General features: G+C 40.7%; 1 protein-coding gene across 1 annotated transcript in view; it reads left to right on the top strand.

Annotated features, from left to right (window-relative positions):
• Positions 1–27264, top strand: part of uvrag (UV radiation resistance associated gene) — a 118585-nt gene that overhangs the window by 54722 nt on the left and 36599 nt on the right. Inside the window, exon 13 of the mRNA XM_034226822.1 lies at positions 7569–7644. Within this exon, the coding sequence (XP_034082713.1) occupies positions 7569–7644 (76 nt within the window). The remainder of the gene's footprint in view (positions 1–7568; positions 7645–27264) is intronic.

Genomic DNA, 27264 nt, shown 5'->3' with positions numbered 1-27264 from the left:
CTTTTCAATGGACGCTACAGTCAGTGGGTGTGTTGATTATGGCGCCTGTCATATTGGGTTTGCTGTGTTAATTTCACGGACGTGAGCCTTCAACAGATCTGCCACTGAGGGGAGCAGGAGAGGGATGTGCGGACGGAAGAAACGGCTTGATTAAGGAAAGTGAAGAAATATGCTGAGATAGAGATGATTATATTTGATTTATATGTACGACAGAATCAAACAAAAATAACTAACAGGATTGCGCACAAGTTGCAAAAGGGAAAGTGATCTCAACAACAGAAAAACATATTCTTACAAGCCAGTGGGAAAGCACAATTAGTGCCACAAACACAATTGTCCAGCCTGTGTGTGAATCGTTCTGCTTTGTGTCTGTTTATTCTGGACAGGGTAGTGATTTGGGCTGCATATTCCTCCAGGGCTGTCATTTATTTCCTTCTGTTTAGTGCAGAGGACTGCTTTAGTTCTGCTGCGGCTGCTGCTGCTGGCTGAGTGATTAAAAATGGCGTATGATATGCCTTATTTCGAGACAAATACCACTTACATTTTTACTTTTGTAGCAGAAATTATAATTATAGCTATCTGTCACCATGTACAGATTTGAACATGTTAAAAGGAAACAAGTTACCAGTGGTGTAAAGTAACTAAGTAGATTTACTTAAGTACAATTTTGAGATAAGTGTACTTTAATTGAGTATTTCAATTCTTTGCTACTTCGTACTTCTACCCCACTACAATTCAGAGTTAAATGGTTTACTCCCCTACATGTATTTAATCCAGGGGCGGCGGGTACTGTAGGCTAGGGAAGGCTAAGCCTTCCCAAATATTTGTGTCACTGCATCCTGGTAAAATAAAAATATAATGTATAATGTGTGTGTCTTTGACATTAGCGCTGCTATGCAGCCACCTGTGCCCTGTACCACGAAGCCAGTTCAACAGACCCTGGATATGCTTGAGTTATCTTAACTAACCCTAACAAACGAGATCTCGCTAAGCGGTCCTACGGCGCTGGTTATCAACTCGGTAAATCAAGCCAGGGATTCTCTCTCCAGCTGAGAGCGCGTTCACGTGAAAGGGGCGGGGTTAGCTACATTTGACCAATCACAAACAGGGACAAGTGTACTGACAGCGCAACATCATACTTCATTAATGAAAGTAAACTAATATTAGACAAATATGAACTTTAAACATCCATGACTTAAACATATAATCCAGGATACAAGCCACATAGTTGCACCTGCAAGGAGAATACAGAACAACTGGTTAAAAAATAACTACCGATTGTTTGAAAGCGGTTTATGATATCACTGCTAAGACACTAAGACACGAGTGGATCTGACTTTAATGACATTTGAGTTGAGTGTTTCGTCAACTTAATGTGTTGCTTAAAATAATACGTCTGCATACAGTATATGTGACAATGTAAGTGATGTACGGCCAGATACGGCTCGAGAAGCTGACTCAGATAAGGAAATATTGTGATATTATATGATCGATGATCTGATTGAATGTGATATGAATGATAAGTGCGACACGTCGGCGTCTTCTCTGCATACGCCAGTTTAAACTATTTCCTTTCTCCTGTAATATGACTTGATAGATTTAAACTCCGCACACCGAGCTCTGATTGGTCAGCAGGCGGTGCTTTCACTGAGTTGATCTCTTTTCTATAGACGCCGGGGGCGGGCAGCGTCAGGTAAAAAAAAGTTATTTAGCCTTCCCAAACCTGAGCCTCACGCGCCGCCTATGATTTAATACCTTTAGTTACTTCACAGATGTGGATGAATGATGTGAAATCTAATCAAGTGTTAAATCAGACTTTAGTTCCACCTGGAGTAAATCCACCAGCTACCCTGCAGTATACAAAGTCATTCAGACTAGCTGCACCTTTACCAGCTTTGAGAACACTTTCATGATCAATCATTTAACGCAGAAACTCCGTTCAAACATCAAAACGTTCAGCTCGGTCGGGAATCGATGGCGATTACTTTTCTTATTCATAACTTTCATAATTCCAGAGATACATCCCATAATACATCACATTTTTAACATGGAAGTCAATGGAGGAAATCTTCAGACTTCAACAAATCTTCATGCGACTTCAACTGCTAACTGTTCATTCATACTTTCACTCAGAAACCTCATTCCAACTTTAAAATGTTACACATCTTTCTGACATTATTCGTGTAAAATAACTTTTAAATCTGATTCTTACTTTTAGAGATATTAAACATTGTTCAGACCTTGTTTTAGAGGTTTTCTTCAGATTTTAACATTAACTAGAGTGCGTGATGTCACAGCTAGAGGGTAGGAAATCTTGAAATTTGTCTTCATATATATTTTTTAAACTGCCATAATTCCCAAACCCTACATTCCTGAGACATCATTGTTCATAACAAACGTAGGAAAACATCTCGTAGCTTGAAAAATGACAAAAAATTAAGCAAAAATAATTAAACAGAATGCCTCTTGAGGGCATGAAGTGACAAAAACGTTCAACATTCCTCCATTGAAGCCCATTGTAATTTCAGGCTGATATTTCCTCACAGCAACAGACGAACACCTTTAGTTAAACTGCCAAAAAGGCCACATTATTAACCCGAAACTACACAACAATTACACTTCAGATACTCAACTTCCTTGACATGCTTCACGTTTTGAAATGTCACCAATATCTGTTACGGTTCTTCCACAAAACGTTCACATGTAAGAGTTTAATCTCTCATTCAGAACAATGGAAACCTGTGATCTCTGCACACCTCGTTAGTTCAACTATAAACACCTGTGTCATGGAACACGATGATGTCATCTCTCCAGCTGACATGCTCAGAGCAGCAGACTTCAGATAGCAGTGTGCTAACAGTCCAGCTGTGAAGACATCTGTCACTACCCGATCTGCAGTGCGCATGTGCGAGATGGTCCGCCATATTGGACAACTCCGTACGGCAACCCAAGAAGGACAGTTGACACAGTGGCTTTTGGCAAAGCTCAAAAATAAAACTCGAGAGGGATGAGTTATTGTTATTACAACGTGACTTCACCATTATTTAACAACTCTTTTCATTGAGTTCTTTTATTTGGGGTTAAGTACAATGTCAGAATAAGTGAGAAATGGATTTAACTTCTGTTAGACTTCTGTGTAGCTATGCAGTGGGAGTCACCGACTCAGGAAGGAGACACGGGAAGAGCAGTAGCTTTGATGTCAAACACATGATGGTTTATTTGGAGTTAACGGCCGGAGGATTCACATCACAAGTCCAAGAGCCAGAGGTTCTGACTTCACGGTAGAGTTGCCACGTCAATTCTGAAGAACTCTATCCCAGACCCATGTATTTAGCTAGTTCAGAGAGCATCATCAACATGCTGCATAACAAGATAGAATGATAACACCTCTATCAGCTGATGCCAACAGGCAGGAACAGGGAGACAAAACACTGAGAGCACAGCAGCCAAGGTTACAGGTGCGTGTGCTCAGTCAGGACAGTTTGAACTGATACACTGGGTCAAAGTTATGGGCCTTGGAAAATATTCCACAACACTCACCATGAAACACGGTTTTCTCATAACTTCAGTGAAACTGCTCCAAACGCCCCAAAACTTCACAGGTTTGGTAACGATGCAGCCATCAACACATCTAAGCGTATTATGGGGTGTCATCAAATGCCGTTGCCATGGCGACAGATCATTCACCATCAAGTTAGTTCAGAAGTTTGCAGTTCAAATATTCTGCTGCTTTTCCAAGCCTTTTTACTTTCTTCTCTCATCACACATTCAAGCCCCCAGTGTTCATGTATCATTTCAATCTAAATTCTTCACTTTCTTCTTACACATTACATTTCAGCATAGCAGTTTAGCGTCAGCTTTTCAGCATAAAGCATTCCCACTAGCAATTTCTTCAGGAATTGCATTCTTTAGTTATAAAACATATCATATATATTATTCTGAAATGGACCAATCTGCACAATGACTACTTTTACTTTTGGTACTTTGAGTATATTTTGATGCAAATACTTTTCTACTTTTACTTGAGGAACATTTTCATTGCAGGGCTTTTATTTGTAAATGGGTATTTGACTACACTCTGAGTACTTCTCCCACCTCTGCAAGTTACTTTTTCACACCAAAATGAATGAATTATCTTCATGTTCATTTAAATTGACTTCCTATTTTGACTTCTTGCATTACTGTTTTCTTGATCTACATATTTTTTGCTTATTTGGAGCATTTTCTTGGCAAGTTCCTCTTATATTAGGTACGGCGTTTTCATCTCGGTGTGACAAATCAATCATAGTAGATCATGTATAAAAGTGTGCTGGCTAACCAGATCACATACTGCTTTGTCGCCTCCTCCCTTCCCTCGTCCTCTGCCTTCCTCCCTGGATACTCCCCGCTGGTGTGTAATAATATATTTGACTTTGCTGGGCGTCCCCGGGAGGAATTCCTGGTGTTTGGTGAACCTGAGTCTCTCCAGTGTGATTTCAGACGCAGTGGACAGCGGTCATTAATCACTTGGCTGTGACGATGTGACTCATGTTTTTGCGTATGTGTGTTGGAAGTAGCTCTGTTTTCCTTTTCCTGAGTGTCCATCAGCAAACAAATCCTATCTGTTGGTGGGGAAGTGATATTGGGAATGCCAGCGGCGCAAGGGGAATGCCTGTTTTGTTGTTCTTCCTCTCTCTGTTAGTTATTTCCTAGTGCTTAGATGTGACCTCTGGCATGTCACTTTCTCCATGGGGCCCTCGCTGCATGTCGGGGATATGGAGGGCTAAAAAGTGGCTGGCAGTGTGGCCCCGAGGCAACATCGTCTCATTCTTTACTCGCCAGTCTTTAGAAGCAACATCCTGTTAGGAACGGCTAGAATGACCTCCATCTGTTTAGGGTTTACTTCCTAGCTTCCCAAAGTCACAGTGTGAGTGAGGAGGTGTTTACAGTGAGCATGAGGTCACAATGTTGTCTGACATCTCCAGACGGCCTCAGATACGAGTAGGGGAAAACAAACAGATGAAATAAAACAAAATCCTGGGGTTCATGTTATCAAAGTCATATGCTTGTACAGCTGAAATGCTGAAACGTGGGTGTTATCAAAGATTTCAGAGCATCAAGGTCTGAGAGAATCTGGCCTTCAGAATGTCACATCACATCTGAATCAATACTTGAAGCTGTAGGGTTCCAGTGCTGTTAGCAGGATCTGACAGTAGAGTCCAGTGAAGTGCCAGCGCTGAGGCCTGTGTATTCTGCTGGATTCTCACACTGAGGCAAGCGCCTATAGGTCAGAGTTAAAGGGGGGGACCCTGTATCTGATCTCACTGAGGATTAACGGAAGACCATGACCTAGTCCCCGGGGGGCACACACACACACACACACACACACACACACACACACACACACACACACACACAGAGAGGAGGCATGCCGGATGCACATCCTCACCAGTACACACTAACACACACATGTGCAAAGCATTCAACACATGTCTGCACATACTGTACAGAACACACACATCAGAGCGCATCTGCTGCCCCACAGCTAGTTATTAGCCTTATTTCAAAATGGATTAAATTCATGTTTGTTCTCATTATCCCACACACAATACCCCATAATGACAAAACGAAAACGTTTTAAAATAATTTTTTGCAAACGTGTTAAAATAATTTAATGAAATATCACATGTACATAAGTATTCACACCCTTTGCTTTGACACTGAAAATTGAGCTCAAGTGCATCCTGTTTCCACTGATCATCCTTGAGATGTTTCTATAACTTGACTGGAGTCCACCTGTGGGCAATTCAATAGATTGGACATGACTTGGAAAGGAACACACCTTTCTATATGAGGTCCCACAGTTGACAGTGCATATCAGAGCACAAACCAAGTCATGAGGTCCAAGGAATTGGACCTCATGATTATATATATATGTATTATAACCAAGGGCAAATTGATTTGGTGGTGAAAAGGTGGGGGTTGCATTGACCTCATAAAACATCATTTTGTCTAAACTTTAGAATTCCCATACTAAAAATCGCAGTTTCTCAAAAATGTCTACGTAGGATACAATTATGAGATGATTACATTTTGGAAATGCATAAATATGGGCTTTAACTTAACTGATTGGAGGAAGAATAGCCAACACAAACGAGGTGGTTATAGTTCTATTAATATCCATAATGTCTTTATGACACAGCAGTCAATGATAACATCCATTCTAACAAAACTAACACCAAAAGCAAATGAATACACTGTCATATAAAAGAGACAGCCCATTTTAATGAGATGGTGCATGTTATTCTAATTTGTTGACATTTCTGCGAAGAACTGTGCTGTTGTTTTCCAGTGAGCCTCCCTCACATGGGATCACACAATATCACAAGCTTTACTAGTTAGTTTTCAGAAATAAAGGCTCATATATACAACAATATTTCCTCTGCTTTTTCGTTCCCTTTTGACATGGCCTCCTGCCACTAACAACAGCTGCTTATGTGGCTCACTGCATGGATGCTGTATCTGTGTGTATGGAAGTTAAATATGGCAGTACCTGGCACTGGTCAAATCTCACGTGTGTTGTTGGAATGTTGTGCTTACAAACAACAGATGTCAAGTGCAGAAAGGAGTCATGCAAATCTTCTGAGATTGTTTTCTTAACAAGCACTTATTCAGTTTTTGGGTGAGAGGTTAAGAGTGGGATTAGGTTTGGGTTACTCTGAAGGTCAAGGTGAGGTATTTAGAGATGGAGTTGAGATAGGTCTAAGATAAGCATTTAGATAACAAAGGGTCAATGTAAGTATGTTGATGTGTGTGTCAGGCCATAGTCCTGCTTGGTTCATGGGACTGTTTTCTCCCAAATATGTAACCCTCCTCAGTGGGAGATCAGCAGACATAAGCACATAATGACAGGAAGGGATGAGTCCAACCTCAAGTCCCCGATAGCAACGATAACGTTCCCTCTACATGTCAGCATATTCCTCTCTCACCTTTCCCCAACACCCAGGGATATCTTCACAATCCTTCATGAGCAAGTGCCAACTAAGACATCTGACGGGCAACAGTGGGACTTTCCCACCAAAGTAAAAGTTCTCTTTGTTCCTGCTCAGAGGCAGAAGGACAGGCTGTTTGGACGCCTCCGCTCCTGTTTGATATTTCAGTTTAACGAGGTAGGGAGGTGGCGTCCGTGGGATGGGATCATAGACCCGGACCCAGCTTCATCAGCAATCTACAAGTGTTAGCGACTGTAAACGCCTCTGGCTACAGGAACGGCCACTTTAATGATGGAAAGAATTCATTGCATATCGTAAAGCCAAAGAGCTACAGTTGTTTCAATCAAGTAAAATGAATAAGCAATGGACCCTTTTAATCCCACCATCCTTTATTGACATTTTCACATGGAAATACCTATATGATATGCAGTATGTACATATTGCTGATGTAAGCTTGACTGTGCTTATTTGGAATGTATGTGTTTCCTGAGTGTCTTAATGCCTTTGTTTCCATACTCTGTTGGCGGTGGATCAGGAGGAATACATCCCCTGTTCTTGTGTAACACCATGTTTGTCTTTTTCTCCTGTCTTTAACAGATTCCCTTTGTACCCCAGAGGAGAGCGCTTTCATTTTGAATATGGTGTCTACTTACTCAACAAGAACATTGCCCAGGTATGAATACACTCATAGTGCACACATATTTGCTACCAATGAATGAATGGTAAATGGGACAAATGGGAGGATTTGAGGAGAACATTTTCTAAAGAAGAAAAACTCATTTCTAATGTAAGATCATTATCCTGTTATCCTATTGTCGACCAAAGGGGATTTACTGAAGTGCTTTCAACGAATATACTACATTTGAATAGTAAGAAGTCTGATCATCTGTGGGAAAAAGCAATGCCTCTTGGCCCTTTAATACGCTACAAAATATGAATAGAATTACCTTGAGTAAACAATGCATTTGTTGGGGACTATTTCCACCTGCCAATCAGTGTGTTTGGTAGTATTTTATTGCAGAGAGACAGTGTATCCGGGACAAAAGCAAACATGAAAGACGACCAGTTTGTACCAAAGTTTGGTCCAGACTGTAATCACACACTGGAAGTATGGGTGGAATGGATTGCAATGGCATTTTATACAGTTGTTAATGTTTCCCTGAACATTGACAATCCTATAACTTAAAGGTGTCCTATCATGCAAAATGCACTTGTGTATGTCTTTTATACATAAAGATGTGTCCCCGGTGTGTCAGGGAACTCACAAAGTGTCAGAAAATAAAACCCTCTCTCTTTTCCTCCGTACCCAAATCTCTAAAAACGGGGCTACAACGGAGCTGATCCAGATTTGCGTCCGATATGACATAATATCAGAGATGTGGGCTGGCTTTACGCCCACGGCCCTATCAGAAACGTTGCTATCTGAAACAATGTGCGACGTGTTTTGGATGTAATATGGTCTGTGTTTTCATTAGCAAGCATCGCTAACAGCCAGAGCTAACCTGTACTGGAGAGAGTATGTGTAAAAAAGCAGGAAATAAAAAAAGGAACTCACCTTGTGGTAAACCCGCAAGAAAAAAAGCATTTGAGCTCCATACTGTTGCATAAATAATCCTTGAAGTGGTTTGGAACATGATATGGCGTTTAATCACATATTTTTTGCTTATTTGAGCAGAGTAGTCAGCCTGCTCGTCACAGACCTCACTGCTTGCCTTACCGTGCTCCAAAGAGGGCGGGGCCAGCAGCTACAGTCACAGAATCAGACCTTCTCTAACAGGGCTGAAATAGAGGGATGTGAGGGATGTCTAAAATGCATGATCTGTTTGGTATTTTGAGCATAACACATCATAGACATGATTTGTATATACCCATAATATATATATATATATATATATATATATATATATATATATATATAATATATATATATATATATATATATATATAATATATATATATATAGCATGATAGGAGATCTTTAAGAGCCCCATCAGGTCAAAATGTAAGTAGTCCAGGACCTTCGACACTAATGACATTAGCCTCATTTGTCAGTAGCTCTCTTGCCCATAAAATATGATAGATTAGGCTTGGGCTACACAAGTAGTGCACTTGTTGTAATGTCAATAGATTTTTGTTCTTGGTCTTTTCACCGTATTTGTTGACAAGAAGAAAAACAATGGAGTATCACCAGATTTTGAAGGAGCGGATGGTCACAACGTGAAATGTGTCTGCGTGTGCAACTGACATGTTGTACACAAGCTGAATTAATGCTCTAAATTGGTTTCCCTTTCTCCTCCCATCTCCCATAAACACCTCAGGGGACGGTTGAACCCTTGACCTGTCCCTGCTTATTAAAGTACACCTAATATGTTGACCTTGGTTACTCCCTCCATTCATCCCTCACACAATTTGCATTCCATTGCCTGTTTTCTTCCTCATCCAGGCGAGAATGAAGGGCCTCCCTCTTGAAAAGGACCGGGCAATTACCGTTAGCAGGTGGCTGACTTCAAACTACTGCACATTGGGAGGTTTAGGTTCGAATGCCAGACCACAAGCTGCTTGCCAATATCCCAATCTGCCATCTTACCGAGGACCAGAGTCCAAGAATACCAAAATAAGCCAGATAAGAAAACATGTGAGACACCAAATGAAAATAATTGCTGTGCAAAACCATAAAAGGGAACGATAAATCAGCGTGTTATTTTACGAATCCAAAATAGAAACCAATATTTTATGTAACGTAGTGTACATGTAGCTTAGTGTAGATTGTGCAATGGCAAACGTTATGATGACACTCATCCATCATGTCTATATTTCACACACTTTTCCTTAAGTGGCTGCAGATTGTGCACAGCATACACCCTCTGTCTTGGGACCCTTTATCAAGTAAGGAAATCATCTCAAAATATAGTCTTTGACAGGTAAAGGAGGAAAAAAACCTTTTCAGATTGAAAATAAAACGCTTTTTAGGACAGACAAAAATAGAGGTTATTAAAAAAAATATTGTACCTTTCTGTTTGTTATGTTAAAACTGATTCTTAGAATAACTTGGTTTATAAACACAGTGAATAGAGTTTATTGCAATTTAGGATAAGTTTTAGGATTTTGTTTAAACCTTAATATCCACACTGTACTGTATGTATGCCCAGAGGAAAGGGATTTTATTATGCATGACACATCTTCTTCACATGTACAACATTTGGCATGCAGTCATCTCAATGCATATTATCGCCTTCAACTCGCATAACCCTCACGCATAATCATTTTTATAAAAGCCACACATCATGATCTAACCTATTGAGATTTGGGTTTTATTCATTTGAACAGTCCGATGCACCTCTGCATGCTCACCCTTGCTGAAAGTGTAATTTGACTTCTGATAGAAGGCACATGTAGGTGGCTTGAGGAGAAGTATTCTTTATATGAATCAGCTTCCTGGTATGAACATTAGTATAATATTTCTGAATTTGTGCTGTCAGTGATGGAAAGATGTCTCTTCTGCTACTCAAGAATGGAACATGTTCTTATGAGCTTCAAAGGAATCTATGCACAGCAGGGGGAAATAAGATCCAGATAGTCAAATGTTTTACCTTTTTTCCATGAAACCAATACATAAAGATTCCTACGCAAGGTCTTGAAAACAGATGTAAACCATCAGCTCTAATACAGGTGGGCACATGTGAGAAGTGTGTGATAACTTTGTAGAGGAATCTGTACGGTGATCATTTTATAATTGACAGCATGACATCTGTGGCTCATTTCTGTCACCCTCATGGACAAAGGGTGCACGGCAAATTAAATATAACCCATGCACATACCAAATAGTTTATTGAACCTGTATTGTAAGGTTACTTATATTTCTACAGTCAGCAATGCTAATGTTCCCGCTTTTCACAGCTTTGTAAAGCAGCAGTATTTGACGGTATGACATTTCATTGTCTGTCTCATGCATTCCACGTGTGCCTGACTACGTTCACGCTCAGAATGAGTTATCAGGTTGACTCCAAAACAATATAATGGTGCAACAAGAGAGCTCCATGTGATAGTGATAATACACCATTGTTTCAAAAACTGAAGCGGCAGCAAACATGTCACAGGCGATAAAATGGAACCCAGTGCAAACAGAGATTCCCCATGCCTCTTTGGTCGCATATCCAATTCAAATGTGTTCTCCTGCAAGTCTGGGATCACACACGTAATACTGGGAAAGTCAACACAACTGTTTTGAATGGTGGCTGTACTAACCTGCACATTGTGGCAGGATCATCTTCTGCTCATATCATTCATGAACAGACAGCATTATAGTTGCAGCATACATAGGCCTGTCACGATAATTAATTTTGTTGGACGATACATTTTTCTGGAAATGATTGCGATAAACGATAATATTGTCGGCACCGTTGTAAGACCCTTTTAGACCACTGACATAATGATAATATATAATAATAATAATTCCAGTACATGCTTTCAAACATAACTTTTTATTGAACATTCAACGTTGCAAATGAAATGTGAAATAATATTAAAATATATAAATTATATATAATAAATAAAACAAATTAATTAAATTATAATAAATTAATTATATCACACACAACCAAAACAATAAATTAAATAGTCAGGCTGGAAGACAGAGCTCTCTCTCTCTATCTATCTATATATATATATAAATAAATATGAGCACACATTATCTCACAAGCAAAAAAACCCTCCTTAAAACAACAGTCAAGTGTACAGTCCACTGTCCATACAAAGACCCAGATGCCTCAACAGGCCATATCCTAATCTGTATTTCAAAGATTTCGAGCAAGGAACACCAACATGTTTGCATTGTCGGGTAAATGCATCTTTGATTGTAAACTGTCGGGAAGGTGGGGGCTCTCCATCTCCAGCTGCCGTGTTTGCTCCCAGCTGGGAAAACGGAATGGGGTGGTTGTGTTTTAGGTATAGTTTAAAATGCGTGGTATTGCCTGCTTTTGTCGCTACCTTATTTAAACAAATGCGACACACCACCCGGCTCATTGAAGTCCGTACTGTAGGTTCGCATCGTTGATTTGACTTGAATCCAAAATACTGCCACACCGGAGAATCGAGATGTGTAGTTAGGTTTTGTAACCAATTCCATTTCTATGGGCATACAGTAGATATGTCTCATAATTATTTGTGTGAACATAAAAATAATTTGTGTGTAAATATGTGATTTGTAAATGTAAAACAACATCCACAAATGCATTTAAAAGATTTGCAAACTCACAAATACATTTGCAAGTGTAAAACGGATCTGCAAATACGCAAAATATTTTTACAAATAAAAAAAAGATCTGTGATTATCTCTTTAACATGTACAACTTTCGATCAGGCATTTGTGAATCCATTTTGTATCTGGTAGGCCGTGCAGATATGGTACCTACACCGGTCTCGGCTAAAATCTACTCGTGTCACTCGGTTATTTTCGGAAACCACGTGATGGCCTGCTGAAGACGACATTTCAGCATGATTTCAAAGTAAGAGCATGATGGTTTGTTTAATGCTCTGTTTTTATTTTATTATAATGAACAGCGGAACGTTAGATGCATTCTTTATCACCATAATCATCATGTTATAGTGATACAGTTAGTTTGTGTTGTAATAAAGTAATCTGTAGAAAAGCACCGTATTTAGGTCAGCCTTCATAGTAAGGCTACATTAAATGTTATAATATTCATCGTGTCCTTTCTACTGTATATGTATATATTCCTGTCTATTGCTTTCATTTGTATTTCATGTTATTATGTTTATACTTGTTTCCACACATTTCACAATTTGGGATGAATGAAGTATCTATCTATCTGTCTATCTGTCCGTCTATCTACCTATCTATCTGGTATGTATAACAAATTAATAACTTTCCCATGTAATTTGAGTTGACTAAATACAGTGTTTGGAGTAACATGCTTCAAAGTAAGGTGTTACAGTAATCAAATTACATTTTATCTGTAACACAGTAGTTTAACTGGTTACTGTTGGTTCAGTAGTATTTACATTACAGTTACTAAGCACAAAATTATCTCATTACTTGCATTACTTTTAAGGTCTTCGACTATCACTATCTGCATAACGGGAGGACAGAAAAATAAAATGACAAGTCCCCCCCACCTTTTAAAATGATTAGTTTCGACCCTCCACTTTTACCATGTGGAAAGTCCTTGCAGCGGTCTATCCACTCGCCACTCTTTGCAGAGCGCTGTGTCAGTGCTTCATTATCAAATCCATTCCACTTGCGTATTGTGAGAATGCCCAAATCAATGAAATTCCGTCCCATGTTTTCACTGCTACTTTGTACCAAGGCAGATTCTCAGAGCCGTACACATGCTGCGTTTTTTGCGTAGCTGTGTCTTTAGTTGTAAGCCCAGTGACGATCTGTTCATCTGTCATATCATACAATAAAGCCTTCGAAAAGAATAGGACACAGCATTACAAGTTATTCTGGGTCTTTGTGTGTCATAGCTTGGCTGTGTGTGTGGCACGACGAGCGCATTTTGTGTGAGCGAGCGAGAGAGAGAGTGAACGAGAGCGCTAACGTACATAAGGAGTTGTTTCTACAACAAGGAAGAGGAGAGCTCTCTCCTGTCGGACAAATCTTATAACGTCAGCTCAGGGAGGTATAGGACTGAGTGTTTAGATCGTTGACTTTACTCTAAGTTATCTCATGTAAACAAGTATTTCCAAGGCACACGTTTTATATGATCAATAAAACCCGAAAGTGGCGTTGCCTGTACTTCAACATCAATGCCTACGAAAGTGCTCGATATATGCTATATTGAACCAATAAACTAACACAAACTAACTGTATCACTATAACATGATGATGATGGTGATAAAGAATGCATCTAACGTTCCGCTGTTCATTTATTTTGCTGTATGATGTCCTTTTGTTGTTCTGTTGTTTATGTTTTTATGTCTTCTTGTGGAACCTACTGCTGCAGGTCTCGCTTGAAAAAGAGATCATTGATCTCAATGGGATTTTACCTGGATAAATAAAGGTTTTGAATTGAATTGAATTATAATAAAAAAACAGAGCATTAAATAAACCATGATGCTCTTACTTTGAAAACCATGCGGAAATGTCATCATCAGCAGGCCATCACGTGGTTTCCGAAAATCACAGTGACACGAGTAGATTTTAGCCGAGACCGGCGGAAAATATGTCTCAAAATTCCGTGTGTGTAAAAAGACGATCCACGAGCAGAAATGTGAGATCCACGAGCAGAGATTTGAGATCCACGAGCAGAGATTTGAAATCCGCAAGCGCATTTTTGGTCGACAAATACAAAATGGATTCACAAATGCCTGATCGAAAGTTGTAAATGTTAAAGAGATATTCACAGATCTTTTTTTTATTTGTGAAAATATTTAGCGTATTTGCAGATCCGTTTTACATTTGCAAATGCATTTGTGAGTTTGCAAATCTTTTAAATGCATTGCCATTTGTGGATGGTGTTTTACATTTCCAAATCACATATTTACACACAAATTATTTTTATGTTCACACAAATAATTATGAGACAAATCTATGCCCATACATTTCACTTTAAATTCCCCACGAGTAAGTCACACGTTGTCTCCCGCTTGTCGCTATATTATTAATTTGGCTGCTACGCTGCTGCACGTGCACGCGGAGTGTCCTGACCTGGCTGTATGTCAGCCCCGCCCCTCACAGCGCGCGTGGCCGGCAGCCACAGCGCTCCTAGCTAAAATGCTGGTCACATCCTTCGAAACGGCAATTTATCGAGCTCAGAAAAGTTATCGAGTCCATTTTTATTTATCGCACAATAAGTCAATGTATCGGTTATCGCGACAGGCCTACAGTCTTTATTACCTTTTTTTGTAACTTTTCTTCCTTGTCTTTAATGTTTGTTAAGCAATCCATGTTATGCCTGTTAGATGTCTGGCTGTGTGATATAAAGCAGAGATCCGGTTTCACAGCAGACCGTCTGATTGGCTGGTTTGCTGACGGACTTGAGCCTGGGTGGGGGACATTAGCTGTCCATCTCTTATTAAATTGCCCTGTGTGGCTGTGTTTGAAAGCGATACAGAGATGCTGGCAAAGGATCAGGGCCACAGCAGGTCGAGCCTGCTTTGATGTGGCAGAGGGAGAAGTTTGCTTTTATTAGGCTTCATGTCATGAGGCCAGGGGCAAGGCTGGGTCCTGGATCTGAGGTGGTAACACACTTCCAGGTTGCCACCTCGGGTCAATGTGCTTGACAGGAGAAGTAAAGAAAGGCTTCATGGAGATGCAGCCATTCTCAACTGCTCCTTCCTATTTCTTGTGCAATCAGTACATATTGCAAAACGCCTGAGGGACTCATGTTTCTGTGGAGTGTTAATATATGTTCTCTTTGGTCCCAGTTGAACTTGTAACAGAAATTAGTTTCTCTTAGCGAAGTTGTTAAATGAATGGCATATTGCCGTCATTTCCTTGAATTAGTTGGCCACAGGTATGTAGCTGGGCCTGAAGTGCAACCACTGGGACACAAACATGTTAAACCTGCCATTCCTCCATTCACAGAGAGAAATTGTCCAAGTGAGTGTGGCTGACTCAAAGGAAATCCAGCAGCCTTTTGTCTGGATGCACGCCATGTGTTATAGACTTGCACTGTATGTTGTCCACTAGGCCAGTGGTTCTCAACTGGTGGGTCGCGACCCAAAAGTGGGTCGCGGACCCGTTTCAAGTGGGTCGCGGATGTGTGAGTGAAGAAAAAAATTGGAAATGTTTTTGTTTTTTTTGGGGAAAAAGTCAAACTTTTATTTTGAAAGCCCGATTTTCTAAAGCTGTGCATGCAGTCGGCGTTGGACTGGAAGTAACGGAGACCATAAATGGTTTTGAAAACTTCTGTCACATAGTGATCATCTTCTCAATAAAATATCTTTGCTGATGTTTTTTCGAGTCTTCTGGTCAATCAGAATTAAGATTGTTGCCGGAAGTCCCCACGGAGAATAACTTTGCGGTAGAACTCTTCTTTATACATCCATGGTTACAACTTCAGATACAAATGAACACATAATGAAATATGACTCCTGGTCTGATGATTGACAGGTCACAGAACAATGGGAGCTATCTACCCTTACCCACAATTTAAAGTAAGTCACACAGACTATCTCCTCTTTACTCTTCTCGCAGCAAGATGTCAGAACAAAGTGAAAAACAAACAATGGCATAAAATATTATTAATATGTCGGGTAGTAATAGATTTATTTATTTTCTTCTCAGTGTACCAGAATGCATAGTTTATGTTAGTATTTCTAAAAATCTCCTGGAGGAGAATCCCCCCAGACCCCCCAGCTGGGGTTGGGTTTTCAGCTATATAGTTCAGCTTTAATTCCATCATCTCATTAAACCTTTTTTAAAAGCAGACTTTAGTTCTGTGAAGGGATATATGCACTGTACTAAACTTTTATTAATATTGTATGCTGAAAAGCGTATATATATTACAGCACGATTTTTTGTTGAATAGATTTGAGTGCTTCAAAATGTTGGGTCGCGATGTATTGACCAAGTAAAAAGTGGGTCCCGAGGCCTGACCAGTTGAGAACCACTGAACTAGGCTACGTTGTTGTGAAACCAGCATGTGGGGCTGATTAGATGACAACCAATGCTAAGCTAGCTCTTTAGGCGCAGCAATTAGCTCTTAGTCACTAAGCCTGCCGTATCATATGTTGTGGGGCACAGGAAAGCTAGTATTGGAATTCAAACTCAGCAAATGTGTTGTGGCCCGAGCAGATGACCTCTGAGTTAAACTTGATTTGAGTCTACTGGGGAAAGTCGCCTGCAGTCTCCCACCTTCCAAGTCTCAGTGCAATTTTATACCATGACCTGCAGGCAGAGTGCCATTCTGGTGGTCTGAAGCAAACGTCAGAGCGCCGAGAGACATTAAGAGTGGCAACTGTGGCTCCATAAAACACGGTTATGAGTCATGGGGGAGCCTACTGTGTTTAGCGGTTAGTGGAAGTGGCAGCAGCGGAACAGGAGCCGGTTGGGTGGAGGGATTAATTTTGAGGCTATTTGGAAAACGTTCTAGGTGCTTTAGCAAGAGTACATTTTGCCTAGAAATGACTTCAAAAATAATGAACAGTAGAAGTGTGTAACTAGATGTGGTAAATATCTAGGGGCATTTTGCAATATTTTGTACATTACTAATTATTGACATAAATAAGACCAATACATCCAGTACATTCTGGTGTGAATTGCATAATATCACAGCCTGTTGTGCATTATACACAGTAACATGTGTAGTAAACAGGCTGCATGTTTGCATTATTTTCACATGAAACTGTGACAAACATTTCAAATTAAAAAAAAGAGCTAGGTTACATGCAGCTAAATGGCATGGTATGATCCACATAAACCTGGTTTGAATATAATATAAGAAATAAATGATTCCTCATCCTACATCTCTGAAATTGATTTTTAAACATAAGTCTGTCTGAATTAGCTGACTGCAGAGCAATGTCTGTTTGCTATTTCTAACCCTGATCCTAAAAGAATAATGATATAGGAATAAACTGTTCTGTAGGTGTCATCAGGTTTAGAGGGGTGACTGGAAGCATTCACTTTGAATGGGGTGACGTCACTTTTAGCCGAACTGCATTTTGGGAAGCGACGTGGAGCGTTGCTGGCGTTGCTTGCTTCAAAAGTTGAGCAATGTTCAACTTTTGACGCCTCGACGGAGGCGTCAGCCAATGAAATCCCGTTTATGCAAATCTGCCAGTACAAGTGCTAGCCAATCAAACCGCGTGTATGCTGGGAGAGACTACGCAGGTCATTTCTTCATATTCCAAAAAACGGAGGGAAAATTCATTATAGCGGTAGTGAATCACCCGGTGCTGTATGATCAGTCTCTGTTGATCTACCGGGATACAAACCGGAGGAGCGAGGCATGGAGGGAGGTGGCAGAGACAGTGGGTGAGACTGGTAGGTTTTCGCCTGTTTGGGGATTTTATATCCAGTTTACTTCGTTTTAACATTGCTATTGCTTTGTATGTCGGGGGCGGGAGATTCATGTGATAGGTTGTTGGTCGCGTTGGGCGCAAAAAATCCCCAAGCTTCAGACACGTCCACCGCCAAGCGTCAACGCACGCTGCTTTGTGGACGCTCCGTTATCAAAAGAGAAACGACAAGGGCTTTGCATAGTCCTTTGCGGACATTAGCTCATGTGATTGTGCTTCGATAGAAACCCTATGACCCAAGCAAAGACATACACAGAACATTACACAGCTCCCTTCCACTTCACAACTCCCTCCAGCTCAGGATGAGTTGCCAAGACTCTATACATTTCTCTACAGATTACCTTATTTCCCTTCTTCTGTGATACTGTTGAGTCCTTATAGTAGAACAATGGTACGACCATACTTGCACATACATTTTGTTTTTCCACAATTGACTTTTCTGTAAGCAGTTGTGTGTTTACTCTGGTACCATCCACTAGTCTGTGAATCATAAATGATTATGCACCAGTGCCATTGTGTAACATTAATTCACTCAAGTTTTGAAATGCACAGTACGCTAATGTCGATGTCTTTTGTCACATGTTTTATAACCTTTCCTTCAATTATATTTATTGTTAACATTATGAGATAGGAGCAGTGTTGTGCTAGTTACTGAAAACCAGTAACTAGTTACCATTACTAGTTACTTCATTTCAAAAGTAACTCAGTTACTTTAATAGCTACTTAAACCCAAAACTAATGCGTTACTGTGAAAAGTAACGTTTTAGTTACTTAAAAAACGGGCTACCATTAATGCCCTTATAGCCTTCATTTCAGTACTGTTATTGCATTGGAGAATAATACAATCTGTTGATCAACTTGACATGCATTATATGCAATCTGGATTGCATCGATATTAGCTGGCTTTCCATTTTTGTATATTCTTTCTCCAGGTAGTTGGAAAAAGTGTTCCGTCCCATATGCCGTGTGCCGCCCGGACATGCTATCATGCTAACTAGCTCCCTGAAAGCGAGTGACTCCACTGTAGCAATAGCCTGCATGTGTTCTACAACATACCGTGCAATGGCTTTATCGACTTTTCCCTGGCTAGCAGTCCCTCGGTTAAAATCCAGCCGCTGTTGCTTAGGTGGAGGTGGAGTGGCGTTGGCTGAGTCTCTGTGGTCTTAGCTACTAGCTTCGTCCCAGCATGTTGTTTTTGCAGATGTTTTAAGAGATTTGAATGACTGGTTTGGGCAGTAGATAGGATCTCTGACCCGCCAAGACAAAACTTACATTTAACTAAAACGTTCTTTTCTTTGTGCTCGACAAAAGTGAAATAGTGAGAATATCTCCAGGTGGAGAAACTAGACTTGAGCTCCGCCGCCGCCATGATAGTCTTGTTAGTAAACAACACAAACACGCCCACAGCCCGTCTCCGCATGTGACACAGGAAGTATCTAAGTACATTTACTCAAGTACTTAAGTACAGTTCTCATCTCTGTTCGCCTGGCTGTTAACTATATATAAAAAACTAACGCAGTAACGGAGTAACGCACCATGTAGTAACGGTAACTGAGTTACTGAATTTAAAAAGTAATGCGTTAGAGTACCAGTTACTGCAAAAAATAACGGCGTTACAGTAACGCGTTACTTTATAACGCGTTAGTCCCAACGCTGGATAGGAGTGATGGCTATCATGTATTAGAGCCAATTTCCTGAACCTACCTACAGTGAGTAAGGGTCCTTCATAGGGAAAGAAAGATCTTAGTGCACAAGGATCCATTATTTGCTATATAAGGCATTGCTCTTAGCAGAAAAGTCCGGCTATATCTGGTCAAATGTGTACTATTTATTCACTCATCCATGTCTCGGATTCTTTTGAATAAGAATCAACATTTTTTGAAACGGGACTATTCCAGATTTCTCTCACAAGCCTGTTGTTCTTCCTCTCCTTGTCGAAACTGAGGTCTGCGGTTTGTGACTCACTTCTCGGTGTGTTCCAAAAAAAGAAGAAAAACAGATGATTACAACTGTCCAAACAGACTCCTCAATGTTCAGAAATCATAATGCAGCCCACTGTACGCTGTTTGTTTACCTGAACCCTGGACCACGGTTCCCCCGGCTCCGCCACCATCTCTGACTTCCAGACAGAGCGTGGTAGCAATCAGGCCATTTCTACGGCCGGCTGCCACTCATTGTCTTCATCCTTCCATAACAGCCACATGCCAACATCCGTTTCCCATTTTACAGGGATTGATATGATAAAACATATAATGGACAGGCATTAGAAAATGTAGTGCCAAGTCAACGTCATTTATTTCACCTTGATCACAAAAGAGAAGGATGAATGAAGGTATGAATCACCAAGTGAAGTTTATTTTAATGTGTATGTTATTGCTTTAGCCCACAGAAGAACAACCTGTACCTGCATCTGTACACATGGCCACATGCTGTATAAATGTTGGATAATCACCCCCTCCTTATATCTAATAGAGGATAAGTTATAAACCCTGAGTTTGACAATGTGTTTTGAATTTGAACACCATTAAGGTGCCACTTTAAACAAGATCTCTGTTGACAGTGAAAAGCATGTCATTAGTGTACATTATTTATCACATTTCAAGCAATAAATGATTTTTGACAGGTCATAAGTGGTGGTGTGGGTTGTATTATGAGTTTGTTAACAGCTTGACATGAGACAGCAGGCTGATGGCTGTCAGCCCTCTCCCTCTGCAGATTGATTCAAAGAGAGGAAGCCCCTGTTTTCTGATGCTGGATTTGAGATCAGGTCTGTCAATGGTTGAAGTATAAAGCCTCTGTTATAGCATAGTTTGACACGTTCTGTCTGTAGCCTCTCCTATCTCATTTTGATTGTACATAAAGTGTGCTCTAGATCTGCTCTGTATGAAACATGCCATGAGGAAACTTCTGTCATCATGTGGCGAAAGGTAAATAATATCTGACTTGACTTGACACTATATGAATTCACTTGACATTAAATGAGTTGTTCAAACACTACATCATACTATACTTAAACAATACCATACAATATTATACCGTACTTTACCATACTATACTACACTATACCATACTATACCATACTATACTACACTATACCATACTATACTATACCATACTATACTACACTATACCATACTATACTACACTATACCATACTATACTACACTATACCATACTATACTACACTATACCATACTATACTACACTATACCATACCATACTACACTATACTACACTACATTATACCATACTATACTACACTATACCATACTATACTACACTGTACCATACTATACTACACTATACCATACTATACCATACTATACTATACTACATTACATTACATTGCATTTAGCTGACGCTTTTATCCAAAGCGACTTACAATAAGTACATTCGACCAGGAAGACACAACCTTGAAGAAAACAGAATCATATAAGTACATCAGGTTTCATAGAGCCAAACATTTCAAGTGCTACTCAACTGGCTTTAGGTAAGCCAGTCCTTTATTAGTATAAAAGTGCTTCGTTAATAGTTCTAACGCTCGAAGTGGAGTCGAAAGAGATGAGTTTTCAGTTTGCGCCGGAAGATGTGCAAGCTATCTGCCGTCCTGATGTCAATGGGGAGCTCATTCCACCATCTTGGAGCCAGGACAGCAAACCCACGTGTGTTCGCCGATGGGAACTTGGGTCCCCCTCGCAGCGAGGGTGCAACGAGTCGTTTGGCTGATGCAGAGCGTAGTGCACGCGCTGGGGTGTACGGTTTAACCATGTCCTGGATGTAGGAAGGGCCAGATCCATTCGCAGCATGGTACGCAAGTACCAGTGTCTTGAAGTGGATTCTAGCAGTTACCGGAAGCCAGTGAAGGGAGCGGAGGAGCGGAGTGGTGTGGGAGAATTTAGGAAGGTTGAAGACCAGACGAGCCGCTGCATTCTGGATGAGCTGCAGAGGTCGGGTGGCACATGCAGGTAGACCAGCCAGGAGGGAGTTGCAGTAGTCTAGGCGTGAGATGACGAGAGCCTGGACCAGAACCTGAGTCGCTTTCTGTGTCAGCTGGGGACGTATCTTCCTGATGTTGTAAAGCGTGTATCTGCAGCAACGGGTTGTAGCAGCGATGTTTGCAGTGAAGGACAGGTTGTTATCTAGGGTCACACCCAGATTCCTTGCAGTCTGAGTCGGGGAAACAACTGAGGTGCCGATGTTGATTGTTAGGTCAAGAGTGGGACAATCTTTTCCCGGGAGGAAGAGCAGCTCAGTCTTGTCAAGGTTGAGCTTGAGGTGGTGAGCAGACATCCACTGAGAGATGTCAGCTAGACAAGCAGAGATGCGTGCAACGACCTGGGTCTCTGAGCGGGGAAAGGACAGAATTAATTGGGTGTCATCAGCGTAGCAGTGGTTGAGGTGAGGAGGGAAAGTGCAGAGCCTGAAACTCCAAGTTTTTGGAGAGTGCGAAGGAGGATCTGATGATTCACCGTGTCGAATGCAGCAGACAGGTCCAATAGGATGATGACAGAGGAGAGGGATGCAGTTTTGGCAGTGTGCAGTTCCTCCGTGACAGCAATGAGAGCAGTTTCTGTGGAGTGACCTGCCTTGAAACCAGACTGGTGCGGATCCAGAAGGTTGTTCTGATTGAGATAACAGGAGAGTTGTTTAAAGACAGCGCGTTCAAGTGATTTAGACAGGAACGGGAGGAGAGAGACAGGCCTGTAGTTTATAACATCAGACGGGTTGAGAGTGGGTTTCTTTAGGAGAGGGTTTACTCTTGCCTCCTTGAGACTGTTTGGAAAGTGACCAGAAGTTAGAGAAGTGTTGATGAAATGCTACACTATACTACACTATAGCATACTATACTACACCATACTATACTACACTGTACCATACTATACCATACTACACTATACCATACTATACTACACTATACCATACTATACTACACTATACCATACTATACCATACTATACTATACCATACTATACTACACTATACCATACTATACTACACTATACCATACTATACTACACTATACCGTACTATACTATACTATTATTTGCTTTAGAATACTATACCGTACCATTTCATACCTTACTGTACTATACTATAATACATTATACTAAGAAGTGTATCAGATAATAGGCTTATATGTTTGCATTACAAAATGCAGAATATAGATAAATATGTATATATTATTTTTAATATATATTTATTAGGGCTGTCAAGTTAACGCGTTAATAACGCGTTAACGCAAAAAAAAATTAACGCCACTAATTATTTTAACGCGATTAACGCATGTGTATTTTTTTTCCCTCGGCCGCCCCGTATTCAGAGCGCATCGAGTTTAAAATACCATCTACAAGCTGATGCTGACAGCCCCGCTCCTGCCGCCCGCTTGTGGCAGACCACACTTCCACGCTCACCGGCAGGCACCGACTGGCTGTTGGGAGGACCGGGAGGGTGTGTGTATGTGTGGCCCGAGCGAGCGAGAGAGAGACCTTACGTGCATTGTTGTTGTTAGCATCTGGTGCTAGCTAGCTGCGCTAACGGATATGGATCTGTTTAAATGAAAACAGAGGAGCGACATTTCGCCACAACTGCGCCGAGCACTTGACTTTATGCAGGAAGCCAGACAGTGGGACATTGTACGAAAAGTCAGCACACTCAGCACGGATAGTGAGCAACATGATTGCAGCGTCCAGGCAGCTCCCGTTCGAGCACAGGCCTATGCCTTGAGTTGCACATAGCGCCAACGATCCATCACACACACACACACACACACACACACACACACACACACACACACACACACACACACACACACACACACACACACACACACACACACACACACACACACACACACACCATTTGTATTGTATTATTGTATGAGAGAGGTTCCAGGTTGAATTGAGGCGAATATTTGTAATGTTCAGAGGTTGTTGTGTTTAATATTCATGAGAATATTTGTCATTGTTCAAATGATAATAAACATTAGCATAAAGCATATTTGTCCACTCATATGTTGATAACAGTATTAAAAACTTGAAAAATATTCCTCTAAGGTACATTTAAAACAGATCAAAAATGTGCCATTAATTTGCGATTAATCGCGATTAACTATGGACAATCATGCGATTAATCGCGATTAAATATTTTAATCGACTGACAGCCCTAATATTTATATAAATATTTTCCAAATATGTGACAGTTATAATTATAATAATTACTTATGTAATATGTGTGGCTATTACTTTTGAAACACAAGTTGGGAGCAACCTAGTGTTTGTTTGTCTTGGCCCAGGCCGAACAAGAGAAGTGTAAAAAAGCTTGACCAGCTCCCTGCACTCAGACAGGAAGAAACACTACTGAGAAAGGACATTTAGATAAGAACTGTTTTTTCTGCTCCAAAAAAATCCTGTAGAAAAAAACCGTCTCCCAGTGGTTTGGTTCTTTTGGTTCTCTGACTGGAAGTCCTTGTTCAAGCTACCTATTAACCAAACCCAGGCCTTAACGTACACTTCTCTATGCCCATGGGGTTTCATAGCCCTACTGTGTGGTCTCTGTTTTCCATCACAAACTTTTGTTGTTAGCTACAGCTCCCATCCAGTGCCACTCATTGGTCAGAGTAAGTTGTTGGTGGGACCCTTTTTTACAACAAGTAGGAGCAACCTTTTCTATAAACGGATATTTTCCTTTCTTGCTGTATCAAGGAGATTGTGGGAAGGTGGTAGTTTGTCTGAGGTGCAGTGCTTGTAAAGCCTTTACCGCCCAGCAGGTTCCATGTTTGATAAGAAAGAAAGAGTGGAAGCATGTGACACTCCAGTACGATGCCGAGTGGTCTGTCAGCCTGACATCCTCCAGAAGTTGCATTTTATAAGCCACTCTCAGACCGCAGTTGTAAGTGTGTGTCACTGTTCTGTGGTTTCTAGTTCTGGGCGTGTGCGTAGCGAGTCCGTCAGCATGCTGCGATTATGCCTGAGCTGCATGGTTTTATGGGAATTCCTCTGGACAGCCACCTATGACTTTATGAAACACTTAAATTTGTCTAATTGAATTTCCACATTTTGTGGTTGGTAGTTCCAGGTTTGTCCATCACCGCAAAGAGGCACCATAGGCGCGCTAGTTCCACTAAATATAAGGATAGAAGTAAATGTTAGTTATGTGTGTATGTGTGTGTATGACTAAGAGAAATCGCAAATGATTTGAGAGAATTTCAAACAGTAAGTGCCAAAGTATTTTTTTGATTATTTAAGCGTTGACCAAAGTTTGGTGTTTTTAGCAAGTCAAGCCACAATGTCATGTTATTTATAGAGTTTTTTGATTGCATAGACGTCATAGGATGGAGAGGTTACAGTAGTTTCTTCATGGTAGCAGAATACATTGGTCCACAGAGAATACAGAGATGATACATTAAGTGGAAATGTTTAATTAGCTTATATATCGTCTTTTAAGATCAATCTGTGTTGTTATGAACATCTTTCTCCCACAGGTCAGACTGCGGGTTTGATTGGAGGAACTTTCTGAGAGGACGGATTTGCTGTGATTCTGGGTGTTTGGAAAGTGTTGGCTGCTCTGCTCCATCATTTACTTAATAGTGCGTCTGCAGTTTCCAGATGGTTTGAATTTGTATCCAAGGCGTGTTTGTTTCAAGGCTGCTCTCCTGTTGTCTCACTACATGCTATACTTCTCTGCTTCAGCACCAAGGCCTCTCTGAAGTCCCGTCACTTACAGATAACTCCTCCGTCTCAACTCCACTTCATGTTTCTGTGGTAATATCTAAAAATGCTGGCTTGGGTTCAAAGGAAACTTACTGCTCGGGAGATAAAAGGAAAGACCAAAACCAATCAGACAGTCCATTACGAGTTTTGTCTTCACTGGAGGGTTTATCCCTTCCATAGATCATAGTTATGTTACTGTGTGTCGAAATATCTGCAGTTTTCTGTTTTTCTCTTGGTAAAGTTGAGGGGAAACTGGACCAAAGCACACAAACAAAAGATTTCTCTCTGCTTGTGGGGCTTTTTTGGCTGCCAAACTTCACTCTCGGGGCCCCCACTAACTTGTCATAAGAATAAAGAGGGGCAGAGACCAATTATATTTTATGTCAGCGAGTTTAGAAAAACTTGTTTTTGTTGTTAATTCATCAAGGCCTGTGTGCTGTCACATGGGTGTTTGGGAGTAGAGGTATTCAATCATGAGCACAGGGCTTGCTGTGGCTCAGTGACATTAAACAGCTCTTAGAATAAAACAATGCTGGCCTCATCTGGTCACTATTTGAACAAATATCAGACACCCTGACTCTGTTACTGCTGCTACCCAGTGCCTTCTGCTTCCATGTGGATTTCATTACAGCCCTTTGACTCTGGCCAATCGGCAGCTTTCCATCTGAATTAACACAGCCACTCTGGACAACAGATCTCTTTTAGTGTTACTCCTCATCAAGTTAAGAGGGTCAGTGTCGGTTTCCCCTAATTTGGTTTCATCAAGATAATGTCAGAATTAGTCTCCTTCTCTGCATGTCAGTCGCTCCAACACTCCTGTCAATCAAATACATTTCACCTCATTAGGCCAGTGTCTCTCCATCACCCCTGATGTCAGCCTCCATTACTCTACCAGGATGAGAGGGTCTGTGGGGTGTCATCTTTGCTTCACCCAGCCTCGTCCTTCTTTCGTTATTAATGAAGCGTCTGTGATGGGTCCAGGCCTGTTGTCCCAGAGGCCAAATCATCATTTAACAGTTATTGCGTAAAGGGGGCTAAGGGGCTCATGAAAACAGCCGTTAAATAAACACCAGTAAAAAAAGGAGGCTGCAACAGGGTCCTTTTTTTCTTTCGCTTTGAAGATAATTAGCGTAAGCTGTTTTTTCTAAGTCTGGAAAACTTACTTTTTAGCTGAATGAACAATGTAACTTGTTTTATGAAAAAAAATGCATTGCACTTATTGAAAAATGCTTCTCCTTATACTTGGATAGGTTAAATGCAGGGACTGAATGTCACTGTATGCGGTGCTCTGTACGTCTGTGTGACAATTAAAGAGGAATTCATTTATATTTCCAAGAATAGACGATATTTTTGAGACATATTTTTGTATACATATTCAGTATTAACATAATAAAATAAAGCTGACTAAGGAATCTTGGCTACCTAAAGGATCATTCTAATGAGGCACATTTTATTGAATTTCAAAGGAAAATCATTGCAATGTGAGATGTCGAAGGCGCTGTTAAAATGTTGTTCCCAGCAACAAATGATAAAGCTTATATATCATTTATATATAGATTCCGTTAGATTGCATCTTCAATGTATTGTTTGTTGCTACC

This window comes from Gymnodraco acuticeps, unplaced genomic scaffold (assembly GCF_902827175.1).
Source record: "Gymnodraco acuticeps unplaced genomic scaffold, fGymAcu1.1, whole genome shotgun sequence".
Classification (NCBI taxonomy): Eukaryota; Metazoa; Chordata; class Actinopteri; order Perciformes; family Bathydraconidae; genus Gymnodraco; species Gymnodraco acuticeps.
The sequence above is the reverse complement of the archived record's forward strand: the minus strand, read 5'-3'. Positions and strand labels throughout refer to the sequence as shown.